The sequence below is a fragment of the Acanthochromis polyacanthus genome, chromosome 8 (genome assembly GCF_021347895.1).
Source record: "Acanthochromis polyacanthus isolate Apoly-LR-REF ecotype Palm Island chromosome 8, KAUST_Apoly_ChrSc, whole genome shotgun sequence".
In the NCBI taxonomy this organism is placed as follows: domain Eukaryota; kingdom Metazoa; phylum Chordata; class Actinopteri; family Pomacentridae; genus Acanthochromis; species Acanthochromis polyacanthus.
This window is the reverse complement of record NC_067120.1, coordinates 14048422-14075389: the sequence shown is the minus strand read 5'-3', so window position 1 is coordinate 14075389 and position 26968 is coordinate 14048422. Positions and strand designations below refer to the sequence as shown.

Sequence of the window (26968 nt, the reverse complement as noted above, 5' to 3'; positions counted from 1 at the left end):
ATTCCATCTTGCGAAATCTGCCAGATAAACAGCTTCTGTTCTTCAGAAAGGACTGGCATTTGAAGGCCAGAGAACAAACTGCCCATTGTTGCTTTATTCCCTTTCTGTACAAGCTTCATTATTGCTGCCTCATAAACTGTCTGTTATTCAATAACCATCAACTGTCAGAGGGGCAGCGATGGTAGAGGGGACTCACTTGCCAACCAGAAAAGTGACCAAATTGAATCAGAAAAGACGGCGGCAGCTCCGATTTCACACTTTAATTCACTACATTCTTCGCCTGCATTATTCCACTTCCTTGCTCTGCCTAAAGCTACATTTGCTTTTTAAAATCTTGCTTCTGCAGCAATTCATTCATGATCCAGTGCTCGCTATAAAGACAGTGGGCTAAACTTAAGAGAAGTCTGCAGTCAGAGATAATGTTTACCGTCTTAATTTTGTGCGTTTACATGCAAATATATGCACCGACTCTAAGCTGTAAACGAGAAGCACGGCAGAGGTTAATGGAAATGCTACCAGATTTTGGTCACGAGCCAAAGTATTACAAACATTAACGTGTGTCTGGACTGCATTTATCAGCAACCCATCCAGTAGTTGCTGAGTGATTTCAGTGTCAGCCGAAGCGGCGGAAGGATCAAAGATGCAGCATCTGTAGAGCCTCACCTCAGGTTTGACAAAAAACTGGATCCGACATCATGCTGGTCATTAGTGAAATTGTTTTATGAATGACCTTTAACTGACTCCCAATACAACATGGGATTAGTTTAAATAGGTGTTAGTACAGTGGGTACAGAAAGTATTCAGACCCCTTCAGTTTTTTCACTCTGTCATTGCAGCCATTTGCCAAAATCAAAAAAGTTCGTTTTATTTCTCATTAATGTACACTCAGCACCCCATCTTGACAGAAAAAAAACAGAAATGTAGAATTTTTTGCATATTAATTAAAAAAGAAAAACTGAAATATCACATGGTCAGAAGTATTCAGACCCTTTGCAGCCACATTCATATTTAACTCACATGCTGTCCATTTCTTCTGATCCTCCTCGAGATGGTTCTGCTTCTTTATTGGAGTCCAGCTGTGTTTAATTAAACTGATTGGACTTGATTAGGAAAGGCACACACCTGTCTATATAAGACCTTACAGCTCACAGTGCATGTCAGAGCAAATGAGAATCATGAGGTGGAAGGAACTGCCCTAGGAGCTCAGAGACAGAATTGTGGCAAGGCACAGATCTGGTCAAGGTTACAAAAGAATTTCTGCAGCACTCAAGGTTCCTAAGAGCACAGTGGCCTCCATAATGCTCAAATGGAAGAAGTTTGGGACCACCACAACTCTTCCTAGACCTGGCCGTCCAGCCAAACTGAGCAATGGTGGGAGAAGAGCCTTGGTGAGAGAGGTAAAGAAGAACCCAAAGATCACTGTGGCTGAGCTCCAGAGATGCAGTCGGGAGATAGGAGAAAGTTCCACAAAGTCAGCTATCACTGCAGCCCTCCACCAGTCGGGGCTTTATGGCAGAGTGGCCCGATGGAAGCCTCTCCTCAGTGCAAGACACATGAAAGCCCGCATAGAGTTTGCCAAAAAACACACGAATGACTCCCAGACTATGAGAAATAAGATTCTCTGGTCTGATGAGACCAAGACTGAACTTTTTGGTGTTAGTTCTAAGCGGTATGTGTGGAGAAAACCAGGCACTGCTCATCACCTGCCCAATACAATCCCTACAGTGAAACATGGTGGTGGGAGCATCATGTTGTGGGGGTGTTTTTCAGCTGCAGGGACAGGACGACTGGTTGCAATTGAAGGAAGGATGAATGCGGCCAAGTACAGAGATATCCTGGAGGAAAACCTCTTCCAGAGTGCTCAGGACCTCAGACTGGGCCGAAGGTTCACCTTTCAACAGGACAATGATCCTAAGCACACAGCTAAAATAACAAAGGAGTGGCTTCAGAACAACTCTGTGACCGTTCTTGACTGGCCCAGCCAGAGCCCTGACCTAAACCCAATTGAGCATCTCTGGGGAGACCTCAAAATGTCTGTCCACCAACGTTCACCATCCAACCTGACAGAACTGGAGAGGATCAGCAAGGAAGAATGGCAGAGGATCCCCAAATCCAGGTGTGAAAAACTTGCTGCATCAATCCCAAGAAGACTCATGGCTGTACCAGCTGAAAAGGGTGCTTCTACTCAATACTGAGCACAGGGTCTGAATACTTTTGACCATGTGATATTTCAGTTTTTCTTTTTTAATAAATTTGCAAAAATTTCTACATTTCTGTTTTTTTCTGTCAAGATGGGGTGCTGAGTGTACATTAATGAGAAATAAAATGAACTTTTTAATTTTGGCAAATGGCTGCAATGACAGAGAGTGAAAATTTCAAGGGGTCTGAATACTTTCTGTACCCACTGTACATCTGTAGTGAGACTTTAAAGTCAAACTAATTAACCCGCCTGTTGTCCTCATTTACGGGCACCAAAAAAATATTGTTTCCTCGTCCGAAAAAAATTCAAAAATTCAGCAAAAAAATTCCCCCCAAATTTCTGAAAATTTGCAAAACCTTCAGGAAGAAAATTCCAATAATTCCTTAAAAGTTTTATTTAAAAAAAAAATTGGTAAGAAAATTATTGATTTTTTTTAAATGAGTAAAAAATCCTTAAAATATCGAGTGATTACATATATCACTGAAACTTTTAATATTTTCTTTAAGAACATTCGCATAAATTTTGACCCGCAGGACAATACGAGGGTTAAGAGCAGGTTGGTTACACATGTTGACATCATATCAACTAACTCGAAATCATTTCACATAAAACAGGAAAGAGCAGCATGAACTGAAACGTAAAAATCCTGCAAATCCAACCTGATCATCCCCACTAAATAAATGCAAACAGACAGTGTAGTTTACAGAATTTTATTTCTCAAAAATTTCAAAATACAATTAATTTCACGTTCTTATTCAACTTCACACTGCATAGAAAATGTGATTGTCAGATAAAGTATTTAAGATATTCACAAAGTCCAAAAATAGCTGCCTTTTGACATTTTGCTACATGAGCTCCTCTTGGTTTCTGCTCCTCACACAACAAGGAATTACTTTGCTGAGTTTGGACAGTCTGGGACCAAACACCGAAAATGTCCCTCGCTGTGACTCTGCAGACACAAAAGACGTACGGCGTTGGATTGGAAGAGCAGTAATTAAAGCAATGTGTGTATTTGTTGGTCATAGTTGGTCGTACCTGCAGGCTGCTGTTACACACATGGTTGGGAGCTGCTTTCAGGTGGTTGTGGACACACTTCCCAAACTGCTGCAGGCAGGTAGAGTCGGACGGGCTGCAGGTTTGTGGGCACGACGGGGGCTTCAGCAGCAAACAGCTTGAACAGGAGGTGTGCTGGCAGGAGCCCTGGCAGGCTTTCCCCTCCAGAGACACGGATCTGAACAGCAAAGGAAATTCAGATTGCTGTAAAAATGCCACACACAAGGTATGAAGACAGAAAAAGTGAGCTTTAGTAAATGTACTCACCTGGCAGAGCAGATTTCAGTGGGGTTGGCCTGACAGTACTCCCTGGTGCACTCTGGCTGGCAGCTTTCTGGATTCAGCGTCTCGATCACTGCATCAAACACAAGTTAAAGGATTTTTCTGTGCACATCTCCTGAGCAGCAGCAAAACCTGTCGTAGGACGTCAGATACCGTATCAACAACGGCGACACGTCTCTTCGTCACGGACAGATAAGAGGGGTAATCGTGGCTTAACTGCGAGCAGAAACCTTTGAATCAAAGGAAGCCTTGACCACGCTATCAGTCTTCACAGCTCATAAACTACATTTACCACATTGGCACCGTTCCCACTACAGCGCGCAGCCGTGATGAAATGCAGCTAAGTAAATTTGTTCAGAATCAGCTTTAATGGACAAATACGTTCACAACATGCAAGGAATTTGGTTTCGGCCGTTGTTGTCACCCTAGGAATATGGAAAAGAATAATAAGAAATAAACTATGGAAAAAGGAACATAAATAAATAAATATAACAAAATATATACAGAAATTTGCAGCTAGGAAGGAATATATAAAGACAGTAGTGCAAATGATAATTGCATTCTGTTTTGAAGAGAGTTCCACCACATTGTAGACTGAAATATTGCTTCTTTTTGTTATTTTGCAGATCAAAATTTAACTGAGAAAACCTACAATGCATTGCTTCAAGTCTTTAGAAATCAGTTAAGTCATACAGAATTCTGACACAGTTATTTCTCATCATACATTTTGGACTTATTGACTTTTTAATGCAAAATTCAAACATTGCTGCATGCATTTCCACGTTTTTCAAGACAGATGATTTTTTACTATGAGAGTTATTAAATCAGTGAATTAACACAAAATGACTAAATTATTTCTGACAGTATTTATAATGTGCACTACCAGTCAAAGGTTTGGACACACCCTCTCATTCAGTGCTTTTTATTTATCTGCATTATTTTCTACATTGCAGATTAACACTTTGTTTACAACATAATTCCATTATTTTATAGTTTGGATGTCTTCAGGGTGAATCTAAAAATGTATAAAATGTGTTCACACTTTTGACTGGTAGTGCACATTAATATATTTCTGAATGCAAACGTAGGACATTGCTGCATCTTTTCCCAAGTTTTTAAGACATTTTCCTGACTCCGATGCATCATGTTCATCAGTGATAAGATGCCATCTGGTGTTTTTAATTGAGGGTGTAAACTCTAATCTCACCCGCTTTGCAGGTCCCTTTGCGCTCTGCGTCTGGTTTGTCATCTGCTGAGTCCTCATGAACACACACCAGCCCCTCGTCACACTTCCCCAGGTAGTCCCAGGTTCCTCCGCAGGTCTCCCCCTCGGTCCTGGCACACACCGGGCAGCAGCCGCAGACGCCCGTCGTGACGCCGCCTTTACACCGGAGCTTCAGCACCCTCCTGGAGGAGCAGTGGATCCTCTCGCAGGGCGGGCAGTGGAGGGCCTGAAGCTGCGGAGAGCTCCTCGTGGTGGGCGTCTCCTCCGAGGCCACCGCCCCCAGCAAGGCACCCAAGACGAAGAGCATCCACATCCTTGATCAGCCTGATGCTTTTCCTGGAGGGAGAGCACCTGTCGGCACCTTTTATACAGGTGGGCCCCTCAGATATCACGCCAGCAAGGCTTCATAGTTTACGAGCCACAACCTCCACCCCCCACCAGCAGCCAATAGATGAGGGCAGGGGGGGTTCAGGCTGGGTGGATTTTTGACTAAATACACAGTTAATTATCCCCTCGTCTTATCTTCACACTATCAACAGTGTGCGTTTGTTTTGAAACAATCCTTCCTCCTGGGCAGCCTTAGATAAGTGTGATGGAGCTGGAAAGACTGGCCCCCTTTGTATTTGGAGTCACATGACCTCTGCAAGGGGCAATTCAGTGTACACCTGCAATCAGGTAATGACCTATTTCTCCAAAGAACAAAAGGATTAAGACATCAGCAGCTTATCTGATCAGGACATCTCGTAAGTTCTCGTATCTCCGAATGAAAACTGCGGTGTGGAACAATAAAAGATGGACACTGTCACTGAGGTTACACTGTCAGGACATTTCTGCTCTCTTTGTGGAGGGTCATGCTGCTGTTATCACACAATCTCCTTATTCCGTATTTAAAAAAAAAAAGACCAAACGCATCATTTAAAGTTAAACTACCTGATTTGCACACCAACGCTAATTTTGCACAATTTTATATGTACTATGTAGGTATTCCATTAAAATCTGCCGTTTCCAGCTAGAATAGTCATTTACCACATTAATAATGTCTAGACTGTATTTCTGATTCGTTTAATGTTATCTTCATTGGAAAAAAAACGACTTTTCTTTCAAAAATAAGGACATTTATAAGTGATCCCAAACTTTTAGGTTGTTGCTAGAAGTACGGACCCGTATCTGTAGACACTACCAAACTTTTAAGTGGTAATGTAAGAATAGTGCTTGTATTGAGATGTAGCAAACTGTCAAAAATGAGTTTTTAAGCTTCATATATTTATGTCACTCATTCATATATCTATGGACTAAGATTATAAGGGTTAAAAAAATAAGAAAACTATTCATCATCAGTGCTTAGGATTGAGGAAGTTAACCACATTAGAGACGTAATGACCAGCAGGAAGCTCGGAGTCGTATAAAAATGGATTTATTTTCAAGGAAACCATTGAGTAACACTGAATACACCAGGAGTGATCATTCAATAGTCAATAAAACTCGTGACTCCTACATCATCAAAGATCCCCACATACAAGACGTCTTGGAAAACAAGATTTCAAAGCAAACATGTTGGCAATTTGCTGGTGCTACAATTTCATCCCCCCCCCCCCCCCCCCGCCCACATAACAAATCTCGGTGATGCACACCTGTGTAGAAAAGTGACAAGATTTTACATCAACTTACAAAGGGCTGGATGTCAAAGTGCAAGATGCCTCACCCCTCCCCTCCCCCATCAAAGAGGACGATCAAAGTGTCGCAATCAGAAATGGACTCTCAAATACAAATCTTTAAAATTATTCTTCGGCCATTATGGCTTTGTATTCATTTGAGACCCTATTCTAGCTTACATTTCATCGCTTTAAAATATTATTTCAGAAACATTTTCCTCCCAAAGATACGTTTTGTTGTTTTTTTTTGTTTAAACTGCACCTTATTACAGACAACTGCATGTAATGGAGTAAAGCATCACAGGAATAATGCAGGCATACAACAGAAAAGCAGCTGCTCATCAACAACTTCAAACAAAACACAATGACATTTTGTTGGTTTATAAAAGCAACCAAATCAAAGAAGACATACTAAAATCTGAAGTGAAAATAAAATGACTTAAAAACCTCGAAGAAAAAAAAAACAATTATGTACATTATATTTACAAGTAAATAGAGTGAATATTATACAGGTTTGACTGGCCCTTCGAGGTCAGGCTGAAACCAACGAGGTCCTTATAATCCCACACTGTGTGACATTCAGTCTCGTCAATCCAAAACGGCCGTTAAAGACAAAATACCTTCCATGAGGCCGTCGTCAAGCTCGCGCCGAAAAGAACTGAGCGGAGATTGAAGAACCTGCTGCAGCGAGAGCGTCCGTTTGTTCCGAGTACGTATGAAAAACAGCCAGGACGTTTTGACTCAAACATAGCTTTCAATTTTTTTTGTGTGTGGTTTTAAAAATAATAATAATAATGGCAATGTTGCGTATGCAAAGAGAAATCCACTGAATGTGTCCTTTGACTTTTTTCCCCCAATGTTGGTTCGATGTTCAACGGCGAGACGAAGGCGAGCGTTTCAGTCTGGAGGAAGGAGGTCGTGCAAACGAAACCGCTCTCGGATGTGCGGCCTGACGTCTTCATTCTGTGACAAGATGCAATATTTAAAAAATGACAACGAGCCTTAACCCTCCTGTTGTCCTCATTTACAGGCACCAAAAAATATTGTTTCCTTGTCTGAAAAAAAATCCAAAAATTTAGCAAAAAAAAATTCCCCACATTTCTGAAAATTTGCAAAACCTTCAGGAAGAAAATTCCAATAATTCCTTAAGTTTCCCCTGAAAGTTTTATTTAAAAAAAAAATGGTAAGAAAATTCTTGCAAATATTTTAAAAAAATGAGTAAAAATCTTTCAAAAAAGTCCTAAAAATATCAAAAGTGATTACATTAATATCAGTAAAACTTGTGATTTTTTCTTGAATAACATTCACAAAAAATTATGTGAATCTTCTTAAGAAACATTTTTAACATTTCTTTTTTGTATCAAAAAATGTTCAAAGATTTCCCAAAAATGTTAAAAATGTGGACATCAGAAGTTTCACTATGAAAATATATATTATTTTTTCCACATTTTCAAACTTTAAAACGGGTCAATTTTGTAATAACTTGTTGTTATTTGCAGGTTATTGTGCTGTTATTTCTCTGGTCCGGCCCAGTTCAGATCAAACTGGGCTGAATGTGGCCCCTGAACTAAAATGAGTTTGACACCACTGGTCTACAAGAAAGAGTAGGTAAAAACAGTATTTCTGCTTGTCTAACTAGTCAGAGATTAAATGCAAAAAAGTGGGAGTACATACCAACTCCACGAGTTTCTCGAGGAAAGGAACAAGCTTTAGAAGCTCGTTGTCATTTCTATCCACAAACCAGCTCTCAATCGGGATTCCATTGGAAAGCTGAAAGAGACAGAAACATTGCTTCAGTATTGCAATGACACAGAAACATGATTAATAATACAAGTCTTTTCTTAAACTTCTGTTGTCAAAGTCTTACCTGATAAGCAAAGGCCTGGGGTGAGTTGTCGATTATTATCGTCTTGGAAAGATCCCGTCCAAGAATGTTTAAGTCTTTAATGTAATTTCCTTGAACGCACACACAGTGCTCACGAAAAAGTCTATGCCTGAAAAAAATAACACAATGAGAGAATCCTCCTGTTAAAACATGCAACAATACATCATTTCAGGTTCCTACTTGGATCAACAAGTTAGGTCACCAGCATTGTAAAGCATGCTGGCAGCTAGAAACTAACTTCCCAAATACTTTGTGCAAATAACAAGCAGCTTTGACACACAGCACAGGATGGATGTCTGCTAGTAAAACAGGTTCTTCTTCTAATTTGCTCATTTGTAAGAAGGAAGACGATGCATTCAACTTGAGTATTACACGTAATGTATTTATGGGTCAGAGGGCCAAATCAGAAATCACTGCTGGGCGTAAACAAGCAACAAAAACCGCATGTCGATGCTTTTTATGAGATGCAAACTTCATAAACTTCAAAGCTGGCAACGGCACTGAGGAAACAACTATTAGAAAGCAAGTGTCAACAAACAAAGAGGCATTTCCCGTTTATCTGTGAATTTATGGGTAAGGAAACAGCAGCTCCGACAAGCCTCACACGTTTATCTTTAATTATCTCCCACAGCTGAGTGCAGAATAAAACCAGCTTTCCTGCTTCAATCACAGCAGACAGATCATTTTCTATGGCTTCATTGCAGGTGTACGTCCTTGTTAAATCTAGACAGACTCCTTCATTTCCTCTTTGTCCCTGCAGCTAACTTAAACAGAGTATGAATCACAATCATATCTCGTTAAAGCCGCTTTGCAGTCATACTTTTACTGACCTTACTAACTGCTTTTTCGGGTCCAGGATGTTGAGCAACTTGTCGGCGTAGACTTTCTTTGAAGCCGTAAAGAGAATAATCTGAAATTTGAATGGGACAGCCATAAATGAGTAATATTTAATCTGGGAGCAGGTCGGATTAAGCGAAGGCTGGCTGGAATCTCTGGGTAACGAAAAAGACCTCTCACCTCATACATCTGAGACATGCGCTCGAGAAACTCTCGGAAAAAGGGCCTCAATCGAACATACACCTTTAGAGGAAGAAAACGTTTTAGGGCCGCAACAATAAAAGCGAAGGCTTTCAATCAGTGAGTGGATTTTCAACATTTCGTACCTGGTATATTACATCTTGAAAGAGCACTGGGAATGTCAGAGCTGCATCTTCTAGCTCATTCAAACTACAGTGAACCAGAGTTTCATCCTGGCAGCAAAAAAAAAAGAGTAAATAAAATAAATCAGCATCACAAACTAAATCAACTCAGTACACTTATAATATAAACTAAAGGTGTAAGAAACCTTTAACAGCTTACCAGGTCCAGGACGAGAGAAAACTCCGGCGTGCTGCGTGTTTTCAAAGGTAACGCTGGTTTGCGTGTTAACTGCTCTTCTGTCAGTGGAGGCACGTGCTTGATGAAGAAGTACCTTGAAGCAGAAAGACCAAAAAAGATTCACAAAACTCACAACTGTTGATTTAAATGTAATGTTTGTCATCCAGGCTTCGGTGTAAATGTCAACCCTTTAATACACTGAAAATATCTGATCGAATGTTTATGCTTCTGAGTGAATCAAGAGTAAAGAAAATATCCAGTGAAGTGCAGCACTGGTGTAAACATGGTGTCACATGCCATCACAGTGATCCAACACAGGCTCAAAATATGTGTTTGCTGCCATCTGGTGGATGATAATTTCACATTACAGCCAGCTCTGCTCTCCCACTGATATGCAATGTGACCTTGGATGCGATTTCAAGTCGATCGCCTCGCAAACAGTGTAAACTTAAATCCAAACATCAGAGCAACAACACTTCTTCACGTACATCTTGTAATGTCTACTTCACTCAATGACACATGTCCATATATAACCGGCTCTGATTTTTTTAAGTCATTAATAAAATACATGGATTTTGATCAACTCACGGGTCAAAAACTTCCCAGTCCTCATCGTACGAGGTTTCTGCAGGAGCTGAGGGTAACGTGTGGGGGTAGCTGCCATCTGGCATACAACCAGGAGCTGATGGAGACATAAAGATAGAAAAGCAATTAAAGCGTGATGCTGTTGAGAAATAAAGAGGCTCTATTGTTAAATTCTAAAGCACAGGTTAGAGTTCACATAAGCTGTTCTTGCTTATCAACGCTTGTGTCAATAAAGTTGAGCCTGAGGCTGAGCGTGAGAGTGGTCGCACCTGTTAACGGGGGCATGTCAGTCTCAGTGACGATCTCTCCTTCTTCTATGGTCGCATCGGAGGAAATCTGAAGCCTCTGCGGTAATATCGGGGCAGCGTGACACGGGGTGATGCCCTCTGTGGACGTGAGAGTGCTGCTCGGCATTTCTTCCGCTGGCTCGATGTCCAGCTGCTTCATGATCTCCTCTGCCTCCATCGCCTGGCCGGGAGAGTCTGAGCCAGGAGTGGCTTCAAAGAGGGAATCCAAACGACAAGAAATGTCAGTGCAGAGTGGTCGGTGGAGGTTTGGTCACACGTCGCAAAGGTTAATTTAAAAACCAGCTTTGAACTAAAGCTATGTTGTTAATGTATCAAATGCTAAATGTCCGAGGACCTTAGTGTTTGTTTTCTTACCAGTTTTAGTTGCTGGTGAGAAAAAGTTGAAGACTGGTGAGAATATAGTTCCGAGTAGGGTGGTTCGTGGCGGGCTGCTCGCTGAGTCGACGGGGGCCTCCAGTTTACCGTTGGGTTTTATCGGTTTACTGTTGCATGTCATTGTGTCTAAAAAAAAACCACGACAAATCTCTATCAATAACCTACAAACAAAACACCTGAATGGTTTTCCGTCTATCCATGAGATACATCAGGGTTTCTGCAGAATCGTACCTTTATTTGGACTTTTCCGGCAAACTCTGGAGACAGATTTGTTGGACAGACCTCGAGTCTGTGGCGATGAAGTAATTAGTTCACTTTCAGAATTACAATCAATACGACTCCTCTTAGCGGGGATATCTTGCTCCACCTGAGGAAAACATAGACAAAGGCGCCAACACGTTACAAGTTGTTCGAATGATTTCAGTGCATTTTTACTCATCAAATCTGAAAAAAATAAAAATGTCATATTGAGAAATAAACTGGTAACACTGTGAAGTAGTATGATTTACACTAAAAAACAAACTTATGTAACTTTCTTCTGTGACTTGTAGATAATATGTTTGCCAGAAATGCAGACAACAAGGCGTGTGTTTAATCTCTCTCAGTACAGCTTTTACATGCATGTGACGGCATCATTTCAAAGGGCTGTGACAAGATTCTTTTATTTTTTTTTTTTTTTAGTTTAACCTTTATTTTACCAGAAAGTTTCTTGAGATTAAAAATCTCTTTTCCCAAAGGAGAGCTGGCCAAGACAGCACACCATTTAAAAGAATGTAAAATGTTCACAGTACATAAAAACAATAAGACAATTCAGATATACTTCTATAAATAAGAAATACTGAAACGGGTTCAAACAAAAACAAAAAAAAGGAAAAATACAGATTAGGAAAAGAGGTTACACACATGGATTAATTTTCCTTTATCAAGTTTTTGAATTGATTCAGGCAGACAGCACTGTTGGTCTGACTTTTACAGAAATCGATCAAGGTTCTTATGAAGACATGACACTGTTCTGTACAGTTAGCGTGACGTGATGCAGTAAGGTGGTGTGTGTTCATGAGGGGCTTCAGACAAAGCAATGAGGAAAATGTTTTTAAAGCGTGTGTACAACTTACACGGCTATTTGCTGTTAAACTCAAACAAATACATCATGTACTATTTACTACAGCTGTCAGAGTGAATATAGAGGAAGTTCATGGAGACTTAAAAAATGATCCCACCTTAAAATGACAGTCAGGATCCCACATGAAAACTGAAACATGCTTTGTTTGATGCCATCATCCCTCTTTGCTCACACTGGGCTGAAGAAATCCCTTCTCTTTCTTTCAGTGGATGTGCTCAGGGACTAAATCTACAGCATTCTTTGCAAAAGGCTTCAGTAAGTTGACACACATCAAGTGGGTATCTTTCAAGGTAACACATATTTCAGTCCAAATTTTCCACCTCTGTGTTGCTCTCCTTCCCTCTGGGCATCCAGGGTAACACAGGTGTTCATGTGCACATCACACTGTCGCGAACACAGGCTTTCAGAATTGTGGATCTACCACTTAAGTGTCTAGAAACACTACTAGCCATTATGTGTGAGTCATTGTTTCACACTGTCAGCCCAAAGTGCAGCTGAGGGTTTTTTTCCTTTTGTGTTTAGAGCGTGTGCTCCTCCAGCGGACCATCACAGCAGAGCAGACAAAACTAAAATTACATAAGAGCAGCAGTGACTTCCAATCTGTGCCTACCTTGACAGCATTTCCACGGATGAATTTCTTTATTGTGGAGAGCAGGCCAGTTTCATTCTTTTGCATTTTGCCTCGACCTCTCACCGGTGATGGCTCCACTTCACAGTGTTTCCGTTTGGCCTGGGATGAGTGTGTTCGATGGCCTAGGTTGGGCTGCTGAGGAGCTTTACGCACTCTCAGCCTCATCATGCCCCAACGTCACATAGAAAATCTGAGAAGGGAAACGACAAAAGGAGAGAATTAGATAAGCTAAACCTTCATTTCCTCCCACACCAGGGCAAATTCACATTATTACAGCAAGCTTATTTAGCAATGAACATGGTAATAGTTACAAAATAACAATAAAATAGTAACAATATGTATAGGGATCAGAAATGAAAAATTAATAGGTACAGTATTGGCACACTGTAAACAACATAATATAAAGTGGCTTGCAAAAATCACCATGGAACTTGAGGACAATATTTTTTTATTTTTATTGCTTGCTAAATAATTTATTACTGCTAATTCTGAGAACTTTTGCAAAAACAAAAAAAGGCTTCTCATACTCAGTTCAAGACATAAATCAAGTTAATTAGGCTGCTAAATCAGAAATATGCTAATGAAAAGATCTTCATCCAACTAATTAATTTGCATTAATGTTATTTCACCTTCATTATTTAAAATGCTCAATCTTACATCTGACAGATGACCAAGTAATAGTTTAAATTGCAAACTGGGCAATAGTCGGCACTCTAATTTCACAAGTTTCATACAAAGCATTGCTCAACCAAGGGCTTTTTTGGGATGTCTGTTAAATTATTCTCAATCGGCACATACTTTTCTCTTCCTATTTCTATGAACTTACACACAGATGCTTAATATGTTAGAAGCTCACCATTTACAGTTTTAATCGTGACCAAAACCAAACAGATTATATGTCATGCTCTCTGGTATACAAATTCTGTAATGGAGACACGGTTTCTAAATTAACTCACACAGTATCAACAGTGTTTATGGAATGCTGTTTCATGTTATAGATATAGAGAATATGTGAAAAGAGGTCCAGTATATGGTTTCGGACTCCTGAGCTCAAATATATAAATTCCCCAACTAATATCGTTTTACCATGTCATCACATGATATGATCATCTATAAATGTTTACAGTTTTTCAGTTCCCCTTTCTGTCTCTCTTCACAACAGATAACAATCAAAGATGAAGCCTGCTTCTTTATAGTCACACTGCACAACAAAAGGCACATAATAATAATAATAATAATAATAATAATAAATTCTGTATTTCTATGCCTTCAGTCGTGAATCAGGGTGACAGAAGCTTGAAGGGCTAATAGTTCACGTCAACAGTTAGTCTGGATCACAGTCACAGCTACACTTCTCCATCAGTCCAGTCAGACTTGTGCACAGAACAGTCTGTATCTGCAATTAAGTTAAGATAAATCATACATTCCCTTTAGCTATTACGGCCATTAAACAGGATTATGTAAAAGCTGAGACCGAAAGTAGTTTCCAAAAGAAGATGCATGTCAGCAGACCGGTCAGCTGAGTGGGTGGTGAAAGCGATAAGCATGAGAGGTAATCGGAAATATGAAGCCTTCAGTTATTGTGTTCGCTTGTGTTTAGCAGAAACGCTCTCAGTGTGCATGTTTGGTCAGTCGTTGCTAAATTAGATGTGACAGCAGGCAGCACCACTGACTGTGGTTATGTAACATCGGACAGGCTGTATTAACGCCAACGACGTCAGCTATCGCTAACGTTAGCCAGCTGCTGGTGTTTAGCAGCAACAGCCCGGTAAACACACAACACTGCTTTGACGCTGACGTCCTGTATATGTTCCAGTAACACATAGCTCGTGTGGTCACAATCAACTCTCATCGGTTTTGTGGAGCTGCTGTTAATCACAGTTAATCTTAACATAAACCAGATGCTGGCGGTGGGTTGTGTAGCTAACATTTACAGGCTACAGTTAGCTTTCAGGCTAACAAAACGCCAAAGGCAGCAAAAGCAATGCAGTGACATTATTCGCTTCACTTCCCAAAGCGCATCTTACATGTCTCCAGTAACATATCTGTGTTGAACATGAGAACACTCCGTTAATTCTTTGCCGAAATAAAGCAAATTCTAGCTAGCCGCGCTGTGGCTAACGCGTCATTTTGTTCCATAACTATGTACAGCCATTAGACTACGCCCCCTTCGCTGACTAACGTTAGCCGCTAGCTAGCAGCAGTCAGCCTTTCGCGGGGACAAACCTTTTTGTTTACATGTTGACGTGGTTCGTTACCTACCGATGATCTAGGAAGCTCTTCGAAACTTGCCGCAGCGTTGTCAGCTCTCTGCCGTGACCGTAGCGGCCACCGATAGAGGTCGGGCCGTGGTCGTTGCTGCCAGCTGTGTCCGTCGCTCGGTAGCTAGTCACAGATCAACCATGTCTGCGGACGCCATTTCCCGCCTCATCACAAACATAACGTTGGTGCTGCGCAGGAGAATGCGACACACACGTAGGAAACCAACGTGGCGGAGCGCGGAGGCAACAGGAAAATGGCTATAGTGTGTGCGCAGCTGGACTCGGGCTCTCTACCACACGTTATCCCTGCTGGTACTGTTGTGGGACTACAAGAAAGCTTTAGAGAATGCACAAACTGCTGCAGACATTAACCACAGCACTCATTTGTTGCGCTGTCTCTTGTTACAGAAAGATCTCACAGAAGCTTGGCATCTTTTTGCAAGCCTTTTCTGAAGTTTTTGCAATTTAAAAATAGTCTTAGCAGTCATGTTCATTCAGTGTGATATGCACCTTCCAGAAAAACCTGAGAAAAACAATGCATCACAATAAATCTATGTTGCATTTTCAGACAGTTTTAACTAATAGTTATGTTTCTGATAGCTTACTGCTGAAAAAAATTGAATCTTTTTGTAACTGTTCAAAAACGTGTCATGAAGTGTGCTGGAAACACACGTTGCACTCAGCCACATCAACACTGACAAAAAATAATTCATTTAAACTAGCTTTCAAGTAAGTTTTACAGTCTTAAGAGGTTTACTTTGACAGCTCAGTGAAATGGTGGCTGACTTGAAAGTAGGAACACTAAAATGATTTATTCTTGCACTGTCTAAAGTTTACATGAAGAAGTATTGTCCTGATTATGACTATTCATCGAGGGCACAGCAAATGCAATCTTCAATCTGAAAGCAATGTTAAAGATTCCTGTAGGTTCCAGTGTAAACACATGGAAAATTTGTGTCTGACCTCCCAGTAACTCTTTCTGCTACAGCATGATACAGTGACTGACTTTCATTTAGATGAGTACAGATTCATATTGGAACGTGGATCATGACAGCTTCACAGAGAGAGCACACAAACCAAACCAAAGCCATATACAACATTTAATAATGTAGCCTCATTATTTAATGACAACGAAGTCCCCCAAGATAGAAACTATGCTGCATTTATATTAGATTTTTCATTAACAATTTCCCTTTTTACTTCAGGATTGCAGTCAAAGCAGGTTTATGAACTTACAGTCATTTAAATGATTAAAGAGTAATGAAGCTTGCTGTTAAAAAATACAATAGCACTGATTGTGTTGTTCATAAGATATCATAATTCAGTTTAGCAATGATAATAGAAAAGACAAATGATCACTATGTACAAAAAACTATCCCATGACAGTGACATTTAAATGTGAGCAAAAGCACTTGTGGTAGTTTACATGTTAATGGTCAAGGATCCCCAAAGTAGCATGAATGATTGTAGTGTGAACACAGGTGTTTTCAACAAATGAACAATTTAGTTTTTAAGCTATATGGAGCTGAAATCTGTTAAAATCACAACAAGATGGAACATTTGATACAGAATGACATACTTCCATTATTATACATAATTTTATGTATAGTAATCTTGAAACTAGTATATTTGTAGAATATATGTAGTGACTACTCTCAAAGCATTGCAATAGTCCACCTCGAGTTTGATGTTGGTTTTTGATGGTACATGGTCTCAAAGAGTTGGATCATCCAGAAGTACAAATCAACATATTATTATAATTATCAACAGCGTTTTGTTTTCAGCTCCTATAAATATTTCATTGCTTGTTGGAATGTGTACTTGATAAAAGCAGCAAGACCTGCTATTCAATATGCAATAATAAGAATCACAAGATTGACCTATAAGCAGCTATGACCAGTTCCGTCACTGCACTCATTTATTTATAAGATAAAATCTCAAGGTTTGTCTAGAGTCTTGATATTTTAACATTTTCTATGTTGATTAAACTTGTTGTGATTAATCATGATGTCCAAGATACAAATAATACCACTCTATCCACACGTGTACATCCTGTAGGGATTATGACATGATGAATTTCATGAACTAGTTTTTCCTAAAGGGTGAATAACTTGAAATATGCAAACTGATGGTGATGTTTCATTTCATTCCCAGATGAAAGACTTTCCTGTAAGGTCCTGGTCCACCCCACAGGCCCCTGATGGAAGACAAATAAAGAGAAATGTAGCAGCTGCTGTGGAGTGACTCCACTGTCAACTATCAACATGTTGGTAATGGACTATATACATACCGAAGAAGCCCATGCCAGTAGAGGTGAGGCATCATATCAGCCTTCAAGTGGTACATTAGTCTCCTTTCTTTGGCTTGGTTGATGGGGAATGTTTCTAGTGGTTGTCCATTGTAGTCAAACTCTGCCAGAATTACTGTGTTGTAGCTTGTGACCAATGGACACGACGTGTACCCATCGTACTATAAACAAGAAAATTACTCATTAAGCATTTGCAGGTTTTCAACAGACATCTAAGAGAGAAGTTCCAGCAGTCTTCATAATTAATGATATAAGTTATAGTTGTCGTTCATGTGACATTTACCTTCTTATCAGGCTTCTCATTTTTCAGTACTTTGCTGATTGTTCTGTTCAAGATAGCAGACTGTGCCGCTAAGAAGAGAAAACACAGTTTAAGTTCTTTCCAAAGTGTTATTAGTCTTTGTTAACAGCTGGTTGAAGTACACTGATGTCTTTATCCTTCTGAGTCAGCTGGACACACACACTGAACAGGTTGGTGTTCTGTCACTGAGCTGAAACACACTTACTGACAACAGCATCTACTGCCAAGTCTAAGTATCTAAGTGAGCTAATAAGTATTGTTCGGCTGACTATTTCCTGTATATGCACACCCAAGCCAGAGTCCAAACATACAGTTGATGTGTACTTTACTATTCTACTTAATTTTTGAATGTTTACTAAAAACTCTCTTCTCCAGTTCAAAAGACGGTACACTTCTTTTGTAAAACTTTCAATGTCCCTCAGCCAAGAACTCAGCCATGTGTAAGATAGATAACATCCCTGAGAAGTTACAGATGTGCCGTCCAGTCTCCATAGCTTCAAAGAAATTTGACAAGCCGGCAGCCTGCTAAAACATTTGATCCAATCAGAAGCTGGAGATGATATTTACTGCCCCAAATTAATCACACTGCAATGAAACTACGGACCTCTTACTTTTTGCAAGCCTACAGCAAAATTTGAATTATTTATAGCTATTTGCCAGTTGTATAAGTGGCTCTAGCAGGTATGTCTTTGAACTGGAAACTTAAAGAAGAGCAAGGAGTGCATGCAAACTCTACACATAAAAATCCCTGGTTGGTCTGTGGGTCTGAATGAAATACTTCAGTGAGGCCTGTACAGGTCAATCTGTCCTGCATTTTACAGCCGTTCACTCCATAATCTATTATATATTTCCCTCTGGATCAAAGCTGATCAATGCACAGACTGCTAATGAGGCTAAAAACAGCTATATCCACACTGAAAAAAAAACACAGTCAGCAATACATTCAGCGTGCTATAGAATCACTTCAAAAAGTATTTAGGCCTCTTTAAATTTTGCACACATTATAATGGTGTGGATTTCATTTTAAATGGGTAAAATTGAGGATTTCCCATCACTCTACACTCAACAACTCATAATTACAAAGTGAAAAATGTCTCGAAAAAAAGTGAGTTATTTAGCCCTCTGCTGTAGCACTCCATACTGTAGTCAGGCACAATATGCTGCTTTCATAATCCTTGATGTGATTAGAAATTGACTGAAAACTAAATGGAGTGGAAAGGGTTTAGAACGACATACACACGTGTATATAAGATCCCACAATTGTCAATGCAAGTCAAGACAAAAATTAAATGAGGAAATCAAGGGAACGATGTGTCTTTTGAACTGTGGTGAGGCATGGATCATGGCAAAAGTTTAACACCACCTCTGAAGCTTTGAGTTTTGACAGGTGCATAGTGGCTTCAATAGCTGTGAAATGGAAGAAGTTTAAAACCACCAGGAGTTTTCATGGAGTTGGTCACTCGACCAACTGAATACCTACAAGGTAGGTAGGTATCCAAGAGTCACTCTGACAGAATTTTAGGAATTATCTCCAGCACTGGAAGAACCTGCTGGAGGCTTGACTGTCTTAGCAGCCCTGCATCAACCAGGGCTTCATTGTAGAAAAACGCCATTCTGAGTAAAGGGTTCCTAACAGTCCGCTTGGAGTTTGTCAAATGACATTTAAAAGCCTCTCTAATCTGATGAATCAAAAAATTGAATGAGGAAAATGCATCAAATCATGCTTCAGCATGCTTCTCAATGGCAGGTACAACAGACTGGTCTGACATGAAGGAAGAATAAATGTTTTTTGGGGATTTTTAAGGGGATTTTTAAAGCATTTGCAAAAAAATCATTAAAAATTGTTAAATCATGTTTTCACTTTGTCATTATGGGTTACTGAGTGTGGAGGGACAGGCAAAAAATTTTGCAATTTACCCATGTAATAATCTACAACCTGATAGAGTGTGCAGAAAGTGGCCTTCCTGCACTGAATGTAAATATGATGGCATGATAAGGTGATAGTGTTGACTTTATTACACTAAGCTGCCAGGAATTTTTGGTCAATTACTTAACAACTGCCAGAGAGGAAATGGCACAAACCAAAGAAACATTGAGGCACACAGGGGTAAACTTTTTAAACATGTGTTTGTGTCAAATATCTCTCTGTGAATTGTAATGTTACAATCAAACACAGACATAAAAATAACTGAAGTGATGGCAGAACCTATCAGATACTAAGTGAAGTGTCCCTACATTACCTGAAGTACAGGGTGTGGTGTCTGTTTTGATATTCTTGAGTGAAATTGGTCATTGTGCAATACAGTCATGCAGGATACTTGCTTTGAAATCACAGGAAGTACAACAGTCAACATAAAATAAAAGTTAGAACTATATGTAGCAATAGCATGCTTTCCAGCATTGTGTAATATAACAGTCACTTACCGACAGCTGCAGCAGTTTTTGCTGTGGGCAGGTTAGCGCAGTCACCAATCCCAAACACATTGGGATACTTGTTATGTTGTAGGGTGTCTTTGTTGAGGTCCAACCATCCAGCCTCATCAGCCAGTGGACTTCCTTTAAGCACCAAATGGGGTCCCATTGGTGGCGTAACGTGAAGCATTTCATACTAATTAAGAAAATAGCAGAGAGGAGTTATTTACTGGAGTCTCTTCCTAATGTGTCATACATTGAGGTACAAAGGGATAAAATGTCAGTGTGTTTGGTTGTTTATATCATCACATTATCATCAAACTATGAGTGAAAATTACCGTTACTGTTAGACAATTACCTCAAACACTTTGGTTTCACCTGGTTTATCAAGATTTTCAAACACAGCCTCTTGCTTGTCTGCCCGCACTTCAATCAGGTTCTGCCTGAGGTTCACTTGTAGGTCACGACATTTCACGACGTCCCACAGTGAGTCAGCATATTTCTTGACCCCAAAAAGCACAGGTAGGGAAGTGTTGTATATTACTTTGGCCTTTTCCCTTTTTCCTGTCTTAGATAGAAGCACAAAAATATCCTCAGCAAATCTGGAAAGCCACATTGGACTTTACAAACTGTACAACATTATCATTAAATCCCAGAGTTCAAGTACCTTTCTGAGAAAGGCATCTGATAGATACATGATCTTCTGTGGTGCTCCGGCGCATTTCACAGGAGTATTTGGGAAAGTGAACACAGCATTGCCCTCTTTGAAATTCTGTAAGGCTTTCCATGTTTTCTCCACAGTTTGGACTGAGTAGTTTGACCCTATCTTTGGATGTTCAAACCCCTCTGGCAGTCCTTTGATCTGCATATAAGAAGAATGTAAATTGTTGGAATGCAGTTGATTTTATAGACACTACAGGCCAAAACTTTGGAAGCAACTTTGAGTTTCTCTTCACATGGTCTTTCTTAAAAACCAGTATAAATTCTATGGATTTTGGGATGTATTTACGTCATGATCAGACTTTGCTTACATTGATATGCAAAATTTCCCTCAGTTCACCTTTAGGTATACATTGAAGTTACCAGACAATTGCTGAATAAACCTCAACAAAAGAAAAGAAGGGCTTAGCTTTAGGGTTGAGAAGATTTCCAAGAGTCACAACTTTAGTGCAAAACTAAAACACAAATCACAGTTTGAAATTTTCACTTTAGTTCTTTGGCTTTTGAGAGTTTGCACACAAAAATCCCAATAAATCTCAACTGTGTCCATATCTCTGACAAACTACCACAAGAAATGGCTAGAAAGAAACAGCTGAGTAAAGAAACAAGAGTACAGATTTGTACATTGAGGAAAAAAGGATCCACTGAAAGAGAAATTGCAAAACACCTAATAGTGTCCAACAAAGGAGTTTACCACACGATGAAGTAACTAGAAGAAACTGGAAGTTATGATGAAAGAAAAAGGTCTGGGAGAGAGAGGGTTACTACAAAAGCACAGGATAAACATATCATTGTCACCAGAGAGATCGCCAGAAAACAGCACCACAAATAAGGAAGGAAATCAGCATGACGAGGTCAAAACCCATATCTGTGACAACTGTAAAAAGACATTTGAGAAAAGCTGGTCTGAAGGGTTGTGTATCTGCAAAAAAATGCTATTTTGTTCAAAGAACAAGAAAAAGAGATATGAGCGGGTTAAAGTGCACAAAATTGGATCCATGTTGACTGGAAACAAGTTCTCTGGACAACAAAAGCAAGTTTGAACTATTTGGTTCAAATTGCAGAGTCTATGTTCGCAGACAAATTGGTGAACGTTTTACACACGTGGACAAAATTGTTGGTACCCCTCAGTTAAAGAAGGAAAAACCCACAATTCTCACTGAAATCACTTGAAACTCACAAAAGTAACAATAAATAAAAATTTATTGAAAATTAAATAATCAAAAACAGCCATCACTTTTGAATTGTTGATTAACATAATTATTTAAAAAAACAAACTAATGAAACAGGCCTGGACAAAAATGATGGTACCTCTATAAAAGATTGAAAACTATTTGACCAGAGTGACATGATTAACTCAGGTGTGTCATTTAATTGACATCACAGGTGTTTCCAAACTCATAATCAGTCAGTCTGCCTATTTAAAGGGAGACAAGTAGTCACCCTGCTGTTTGGTGAAAAGGTGTGTACCACACTGAACATGGACAACAGAAAGCGAAGGAGAGAATTGTCCCAGGACATCCGAAAAAAAATTATAGACAAACATCTTAAAGGTAAAGGCTATAAGACCATCTCTAAACAGCTTGAAGTTCCTGTGACAACAGTGGCTCATATTATTCAGAAGTTCAAGACCCACGGGACAGTAGCCAACCTCCCTGGACGTGGCCGCAAGAGGAAAATTGATGACAAATTGAAGAGACGGATCGTTGGAATTGTATCCAAAGAGCCCAGAGCAACCTCCAAAGAAATTAAAGGTGAACTCCAAGGCCAAGGTACATCAGTGTCAGATCGCACCATTCGTCGTTGTTTGAGCCAAAGTGGACTTCATGGGAGACGACCAAGGAGGACACCACTGCTGAAAAAAACTCATAAAAAAGCCAGACTGGAATTTGCAAAAATGCATGTTGACAAGCCACAAAGCTTCTGGGAGAATGTCCTTTGGACAGATGAGACCAAACTGGAGCTTTTTGGTAAGGCACATCAACTCTATGTTCATAGACTCAAAAACCAAGCATACGAAGAAAAGAACACTGTCCCTATGGTGAAACATGGAGGAGGCTCAGTAATGTTTTGGGGCTGCTTTGCTGCATCTGGCACAGGGTGTCTTGAAAGTGTGCAAGGTACGATGAAATCTGAAGACTATCAAGGCATTCTGGAGAGAAATGTGCTGCCTCGTGTCAGAAAGCTTGGTCTTGGTGGTGGGGTGTGGGGGTTTGGTGGGGGCTGGGGCGGGCGGGGTTGGGGTTTGGGTGGCGGGTGGGTCCGCTTGCCCCGGGCTGCCTGGGCCGGTTCCGGCGTGCTGGGGGTGTTGGTAGCTTCGCCCTCTTGTCTTCGGGGTCCGTGTGGTACATGGTGGCCCCGGTTGCTCTCTGGGGGCGCTGCCCCGTGGCTCCTCGGCCTGTGGGGGGGTGCCCTGTCGGCTTGGCACTGCACTGCTGTGATGGCTGTTCTGGGCTTCGGGGTCTTTCACACTTGCATGTGCATGTTTGCTCAGGTCCCACCAGCTCCTGTCGAGTTCCGCTGTTGAGCAGTGATGGGACCCGCCGGAATGTGCTGAGACTCTCTCCAGAGTCTAATCTCAAACTAAACCCTCTCTCCTTTTCTCTAGTATCTTCCTCTAGTATCATCTGGCCTATTCCACTCTATACTAACATGACACCCACAACTATGGTGTTTAGTACTGTCTGGCTAATTATTCTTTCATTTATTTATTTATTTATTGTTTGTTTGGTTTTCTGTTCTCTTGTGTATGTGTTTGCTTTTTTGTCTTATTGATGGGTAATTATTAGTTGGGAATAGCACAACACCTGATATTCTTCAGATGTAATAGCATTGCTTGCTAGACCCTGTCCCTGTCCATCCCCTCTCGTCCTGTCCACCCCTTTGTTTCCCCTCACATCACCACTGAGGTGTAGCACTGCCCTCCCTGGCTCTTAAACAGGGTAATGTAATAAAAAGTGTCAGCTTAGCTTTCAGGGAGGGCTGGTGATGGTCACACGCATGCACCAAATAATAAGATATTTGGCTGCAAGACTAAAATATGCATTAATCTCATAAAGTGTTGACACCCCTTTCATGGAGTTAAACAATGAGAATAAATGCAGACAAAAAAGAAAAGAAGAAAGAAAAAAAAAAAAAAGAAAGCTTGGTCTCAGTCGCAGGTCATGGGTCTTCCAACAGGACAACGATCCAAAACACACAGCCAAAAACACCCAAGAATGGCTGAGAGAAAAGCGTTGGACTATTCTAAAGTGGCCTTCTATGAGCCCAGATCTGAATCCCATTGAACATATGTGGAAGGAGCTGAAACATGCCATTTGGAGAAGACACCCATCAAACCTGAGACAACTGGAGCTGTTTGCTCATGAGGAGTGGGCCAAAATACCTGTTGACAGCTGCAGAACGCTCATTGACAAATACAGAAATCGTTTAATTGCAGTGATTGCCTCAAAAGGTTGTGCAACAAAATATTAAGTTATGGGTACCATCATTTTTGTCCAGCCCTATTTCATTAGTTTGTTTTTTTAAATAATTATGTTAATCAACAATTCAAAAGTGATGGCTGATTTTGATTATTTAATTTTCAATAAATTTTTATTTATTGTTACTTTTGTGAGTTTCAAGTGATTTCAGTGAGAATTGTGGGTTTTTCCTTCTTTAACTGAGGGGTACCAACAATTTTGTCCACGTGTGTAAATGACCATGCCTAACACCCACAAAACAGCACGAAAGTGGTTGTGCCATGGTATGGGGATGTTTTCCAGGTGATAAGAGTAGGAGATGTGTTTGAAGTAAAGGGTATCATGAAGAAGGAACAGTACCACTCCATCCTTCAGGTTCATACAGTTCCATCTGGACTAAGGCTTATGGGTCAACAGTTTGTTTTGCAGCAAGATTATTACCCTCAACATTCTTCCAAGCTCTGCCAGGGGTACCTGGACAAAAAAGAAGAGGAAGGTGTTCTTCGAAACATGGTTTGGACCCCTCAGTCTCAAGACCTCTGTCCAACTGAGCTTGTGTGGGACGAATTGGATCGATCAGTCAGAAAAGTGCATCCCACAAATCAGCAGTCTCTCATTGATGAACGTAAAAAAGCTTGGAATTCAATTCCTTGAGAAAACTTGTGGAACGAATGCCTCATATAACCAGAGGAGGTTATTTTGAAGAAAGAAAAGTCTAAGCAGGAAAAACCCAAACACCTGATAATTATAATAAAAATGTATTCTGATGAGTGGCTCTTAATCATCATGTTCATTTTGTTGCAAAGTATGTCAATGAAATTATGATCTTTTTTTTAGTACAAATTTGATCTCGCTTTCAAACTTTTGGCCTGTAGTGTATAATGGAAACATTTTACTAGGTAACAGCAGAAAAAAATAATGAAGCATGACCTCACCTTCTCATAATGGAGTTGTAAACCAAGACCCACAATCAGATATTCATAGGAGATCTGTTGAGTGAAAATAAAGTTTACATAAGAATAGACACACAGCAATCATCATACCTTTACACGCTTCATGCAAACTTCCGCTCCATGACATTGTTAAATAATGTTACAACTTCAGTAAACACTCTTCTAGACAAAGCAAACTTACTTCAGTCCCGTCATCTGTCCGGACAGTATTTGTGTCCGGGTTTATTTCCTGAACTTTGGATTTCACCCACTTCACTCCAGACGGCATAACACTTGCAGTGGGACGACCTGATGAGGCGACAGTTTTTGCACCGGCACCAACCAGGGTCCATATTGGCTGGTAGTAGTGCATCTGAAAGAGATGAAAGAGAAGATGTTGGATACTAACTTTGTATGACAGTTCTGAGTCACTACTTTTTAGAATTTCCAGTGCAAGCTGTGTTATAGTGATAGATTAAAAGCAGGATGGAAAATATACGGTTCTTGCCTCACTGGGCTCCACAACGGCCACATTCTCAGCTCCCATCATCCTCTTCATCCGTGCACTCATTGTAATGCCCCCACTTCCTCCTCCAAGAACAAGCATTTTGTAATGTTGTTTGGCAGAGGCACGGCTGCTCGTGTGAAGCTGAGAGATAAGGATGCCCGTGGAGGGGCATTGCCCCAGACGACGTAGCGCAGCCATTCTGGGCCTGAACCATAGGACACAGTTCTTACACATACAAAAGGTCATACTCAGTTATGTTGTGTAGGGCTCAGACACAATCAACATCTGTCAACATGATGCACTTTCTAATTGCATTTTGTTTTCCCACATTTACACTTTGTTCGTCAGAGTTAGAAAATCAATAGTTTAGCTCATTACTGTAATGGGCATTATAAAAAACCCAAGGGGGGCTTCAGATTCAGATTCACCGCTCTGACTTCTTTCTCACCAACTAATATTTATTCTGTTAACATACAATAATAAGAAAACAATGAAGTCATGAATTTGATTGTGGTTTTAGCAACAACAGCTATTGTGTCAAGGAACCACACCCAAAACACAACAAAGCACACACAAATTTTCAACTTTCAACAGTTCTTTAAGCTTGTATTACTTAACATGTTTTTAAAAGTTACCATAGACAGAGGAACAAGTTAAGGGAGTGTTATGTATATACTGTACCATGTATGACTTAGTTTAAGAGGAAATTTACAGCTGGAGCACAAACAACTAACGTGTAATGACAAAGGCTGCTTTTGTTAAGATAAAATCAGTGAAGCCCGATCTGAGCTAAACCACTGCTGCTGCATGCTGCGTAACGAGCTGTTTCCATTACAACCATTCCTGTACAGACACATACACCTGATAGCATTATGTCAGGGTACAGCTGTGTCTAAAAAAGGAGACTTACCTCGACCAGCGGTACTGTTAACCGTCCGTTTTGCAGTGAATTAATCCAAAAAATGCTTCAGAAGGGCGACGGGAACTCGGTATGCCCTGTTTACTCGTCTGCTGAAGCCGGACTGTTACTTTACCTTCACTTGTCAAGCCTTTTACCCAACGTGAACTTGCAGTTGCTTGCCTCGCAGGACGGACAGAGCTGCTGTCCAATTAGAATCGAGATCTGGAGTGGTTGTCCCGCCCCTCACCGTCAGACCAATCAGAAGCGACCTTGTTTAATTGTCAGTTTAATATAGCTTTAGCAAAACTTCAGTTAGCTAAACTAAACCCTGTGAAACTAAATAGCTAATGTAGGCTGTCTCTGGAAGGATTTCGGCAATGTACGTGTGTTTTTGTGCGTTTCTGTTGTTGAAAGGTTAACACATAGATATACAGTTGTGCTCCTCATAAATAACCGTGAAGGTACATT

At 40.3% G+C, this 26968-nt stretch overlaps 3 protein-coding genes and 1 long non-coding RNA gene across 5 annotated transcripts; 1 reads left to right on the top strand and 3 right to left on the bottom strand.

Annotated features, from left to right (window-relative positions):
- Positions 1-2894: 2894 nt before the first annotated feature.
- Positions 2895-5073, bottom strand: si:ch73-330k17.3 (IGFBP domain-containing protein). Its single transcript, XM_022192953.2, has 4 exons — positions 4743-5073; positions 3521-3608; positions 3236-3431; positions 2895-3149 (listed from the first exon to the last, which is right to left on the bottom strand). The coding sequence occupies exons 1-4, from the start codon at positions 5071-5073 to the stop codon at positions 3090-3092; spliced, it is 675 nt and encodes a 224-aa protein (XP_022048645.2). The 3' UTR covers positions 2895-3089.
- On the top strand, positions 3599-6364 carry LOC127535028 (uncharacterized). Its single transcript, XR_007943666.1, has 2 exons — positions 3599-4216; positions 4754-6364. It is a non-coding gene; the product is annotated as an uncharacterized LOC127535028 (long non-coding RNA).
- On the bottom strand, positions 6159-15233 carry ctdspl2a (CTD (carboxy-terminal domain, RNA polymerase II, polypeptide A) small phosphatase like 2a). The gene is made up of 13 exons (XM_022192937.2): positions 14959-15233; positions 12676-12886; positions 11174-11309; positions 10922-11068; positions 10529-10756; positions 10263-10356; positions 9657-9768; positions 9461-9547; positions 9315-9377; positions 9128-9207; positions 8280-8406; positions 8087-8182; positions 6159-7375 (listed from the first exon to the last, which is right to left on the bottom strand). The coding sequence occupies exons 2-13, from the start codon at positions 12862-12864 to the stop codon at positions 7310-7312; spliced, it is 1425 nt and encodes a 474-aa protein (XP_022048629.1). The 5' UTR covers positions 12865-12886; positions 14959-15233; the 3' UTR covers positions 6159-7309.
- An 810-nt stretch (positions 15234-16043) lies between these two features.
- Positions 16044-26679, bottom strand: LOC110950327 (sulfide:quinone oxidoreductase, mitochondrial). Of its 2 annotated transcripts, none has more exons than XM_051951734.1 (10): positions 26510-26679; positions 25600-25824; positions 25294-25464; positions 25095-25148; positions 20646-20840; positions 20337-20546; positions 19991-20174; positions 17549-17616; positions 17248-17426; positions 16044-17154 (listed from the first exon to the last, which is right to left on the bottom strand). In XM_051951734.1, exons 2-10 carry the CDS (start codon positions 25795-25797, stop codon positions 17097-17099), a joined length of 1317 nt encoding a protein of 438 aa, XP_051807694.1. In that variant the 5' UTR covers positions 25798-25824; positions 26510-26679; the 3' UTR covers positions 16044-17096. The 2 variants fall into 2 exon arrangements, with proteins under 2 accessions (XP_051807694.1, XP_051807693.1); XM_051951733.1 differs by having other exon boundaries at positions 25600-25804.
- Positions 26680-26968: the final 289 nt, after the last annotated feature.